This window comes from Panthera uncia, chromosome X, assembly GCF_023721935.1.
Source record: "Panthera uncia isolate 11264 chromosome X, Puncia_PCG_1.0, whole genome shotgun sequence".
In the NCBI taxonomy this organism is placed as follows: Eukaryota; Metazoa; Chordata; class Mammalia; order Carnivora; family Felidae; genus Panthera; species Panthera uncia.
Genome location: NC_064817.1, coordinates 170,934 through 173,499, shown reverse-complemented (window position 1 = coordinate 173,499; position 2,566 = coordinate 170,934). Strand labels below are relative to the sequence as shown.

The following is a 2,566-nucleotide window of genomic DNA, read 5'->3' as shown; positions in this document are numbered from 1 at the left end:
TAAAAAAAAAAACAAAAAAAAAACCAGGGGCGCCTGGGTGGCTCAGTCGGTTAAGCGGCCGACTTCGGCTCAGGTCAGGATCTCGCGTGATCTCGCGTGAGTTCGAGCCCCGCGTCGGGCTCTGTGCTGACCGCTCAGAGCCTGGAGCCTGTTTCCGATTCTGTGTCTCCCTCTCTCTCTGCCCCTCCCCCGTTCATGCTCTGTCTCTCTCTGTCTCAAAAATAAATGAACGTTAAAAAAAAAAAAATTAAAAAAAAAAAAAAACAACAAAGAAAGGAAGAAAGGAGCACTTTGGCTGCGCTCACCGCCCTCTGCTGGTGCCCTTGGGAGCAGCTCCCTTGGGCCGTTCTGCGTCTGTGGCCAGTGGCCCACGCGTGTGGTGCTCCGCGTGGGCTCCAGCCGGCCACCCCGCGTGTGCACGGCCGGGCTGTTCCAGGCAGGGAGAGGGCTCCCGCGTGCCGTGGCGAACGCCCTCCGGTCCGCAGCAGTGAAGTGTGGCCACCGCCCCAGCCCAGGGCCCAGGGCCGGGGAGGGACATCCACCTTGCGTCCTTCCTCGAGCGCAAGTGACCTGGGGGTTGGGGGCAGCAGGGCAGGGCCCGCTCGTGCTCGCTACACAAGTCGCAGCTCTTCCCGAAGGTGTGCAGGGACCCAGGGCAGCGGAGTAAGATCGGCAGGTGGGGCCCCACTGCACTCTGATCTGTGACTGGTTCCTGGGTCTGGTCGGTTCCAGGGTCGCGGGGCTCGCGGGGCCTACCTGCGAGTGGCACCTGGGTCTGGGTGTGCACGGAGCGGTGCAAGCCCTGTCCTGCGGCCTCACGCACCTGCCCCAGGTCGTGCAGCGCCCGCTTTCGTCTGCTGGTTGGCACACGTGGCCCTGGTCGGCCTGTCCGGGGGACCTCAGAGCGCTTGGCGGGGATCCGTGACATTCAGGAAGAGGGGCAGGTGGACGCAGAAGAGGAGGACCCCAGAGGCGGACGTGCCTCCCCAACAGCAGTTGGAACCGGGAGGGGGGCAGGGGGGTGCTTCGAGACGCGCTCTGCAAGGCTACGCCCCCCCCCCCACGGCCTCCGTGATGTGACCTGTTGCGAAAGGCGTGTAGGGACTCTGTGTGCATGGAGGGGCACGGCAGGGGTGAGGGTGTCCGGGGGTCCCCGCTCCGGGCCCCGTGCGGGTGTCCGGGGGACCCTGTTGTGGGCCCGTCTTCTTTGCTTTCCGCCCACAGCACAACCTCACTCTCAGTTGCATCCGGCTCAGGTCACGATCTCTCGGTTCGTGAGTTCGAGCCCCGCGTGGGGCTCTGGTTGACAGCTCAGAATCTGGATCCTGCTTCGGATTGTGTGTCTCGTCTCTGTCTGCCCCTCCCCTGCTCTTAAGCTTGCTGGCCCTCCCCCCTCTCCACGTCTGTGTGTGTGTGTGTGTGTCTCCCTCTCTCTCTCTCAAAAATAAGTAAACTGCGAAAAATTCTGAAAAAGAAGTTACACTGTGTGTTCTACGTAACCTACGTCATATTCTACGGGATGTTCCTCGTGGAGGGTGGCAGGAAAGCTATAAAATCCTGCCTCTTTCCCGCGCCCGTTGGTGAACAGGCAGAGTCACAGGACCCTCTCCCCTTTGTCTTCTGGGCTCTTAAGGGCAGAGTCGAGCTGTGGCAGGGCCGACCCGTGTTTTCGGCTGGATTTCAGGGAGGGCGCAGCCGCTCTGGGCTCCCGGGCACCAGGCAGGGCCGCGGAGCAAGCTTGGAACAGGCTGTCTGGTGTCGGGGACAGGGAGCGCCCGTGCCAGCCCTCCCCGCCTGTGCTCAGGAGCTGGCGGCTCCCCAGGTCACTTCACGTGTCTGCCCGGAGGCTCTGTGCACCCCCACTCCCGGAACCAGCAGGGCTGTCCCCCAGATCTCGCCTTCCCGACCTGTTTGCTCGCCATGGGACGGGGCCGCGCGGGGAGCTGGCTCCCGCCAGGCGCTCCCTGCCGTGCGGCCGGCCACCAGCCACCAGCCACCGGCCCGCGGGGAGGAGCAGCAGGGCGCCCCCTCCCCCTCCCGCGGCCATGTGCCCTCCTCAGCCTGTGGAATGCGGGCGGCCCCGGGCCGGCCCCCAGAGCGCCTGGCCGGCCACGCATGGAGCGCCCTGAGCCCGGCTGCCCAGACCGTCCCGCCGGGCGCAGCCACTACCCCGAGCCCGCCGGCCCCGGCCCGGCCCAGCCCCGAGAGCGAGAGCGAGAGCGCGGCGTGTGGCCCGGCCCCCGGCGGCCCGTGCGAGCCGACATGCGGCTCAGGGAGCTGTCCCTGCGCCAGGACCCCGACCTGAGGCAGGAGCTGGCCTCACTGGCCCGCGGCTGTGACTTCGTGCTGCCCTCCCGCTTCAAGAAGAGGCTGAAGGCCTTCCGGCAGGTGCAGGTGGGGTGCGCCTGGGCCCTCGCTGGGCCCTGCGGACCGGGGCTGGGGGGCCGCTCCGGGGCAGGGGCAGGCGGGCCGAGGGCTGGGGGGCCGCTCCGGGGCAGGGGCAGGCGGGCCGAGGGCTGGGGGGGCCGCTCCGGGGCAGGGGCAGGCGGGCCGAGGGCTGGGGGGC

General features: G+C 67.4%; 1 protein-coding gene across 2 annotated transcripts in view; it reads left to right on the top strand.

The window, feature by feature from the left end:
• Positions 1 to 2,566, top strand: part of PPP2R3B (protein phosphatase 2 regulatory subunit B''beta) — a 52,309-nt gene that overhangs the window by 12,806 nt on the left and 36,937 nt on the right. The window contains exon 1 of one of the 2 annotated variants that reach the window (XM_049643323.1): positions 1,174 to 2,394. The exons of the other annotated variant lie outside the window; for it this stretch is intronic. Coding sequence (XP_049499280.1) covers positions 1,921 to 2,394 — 474 coding nt within the window. The 5' untranslated portion in view covers positions 1,174 to 1,920. Of the gene's footprint in view, positions 1 to 1,173; positions 2,395 to 2,566 lie in introns of those variants that run through there. 2 annotated transcript variants of the gene reach the window in all.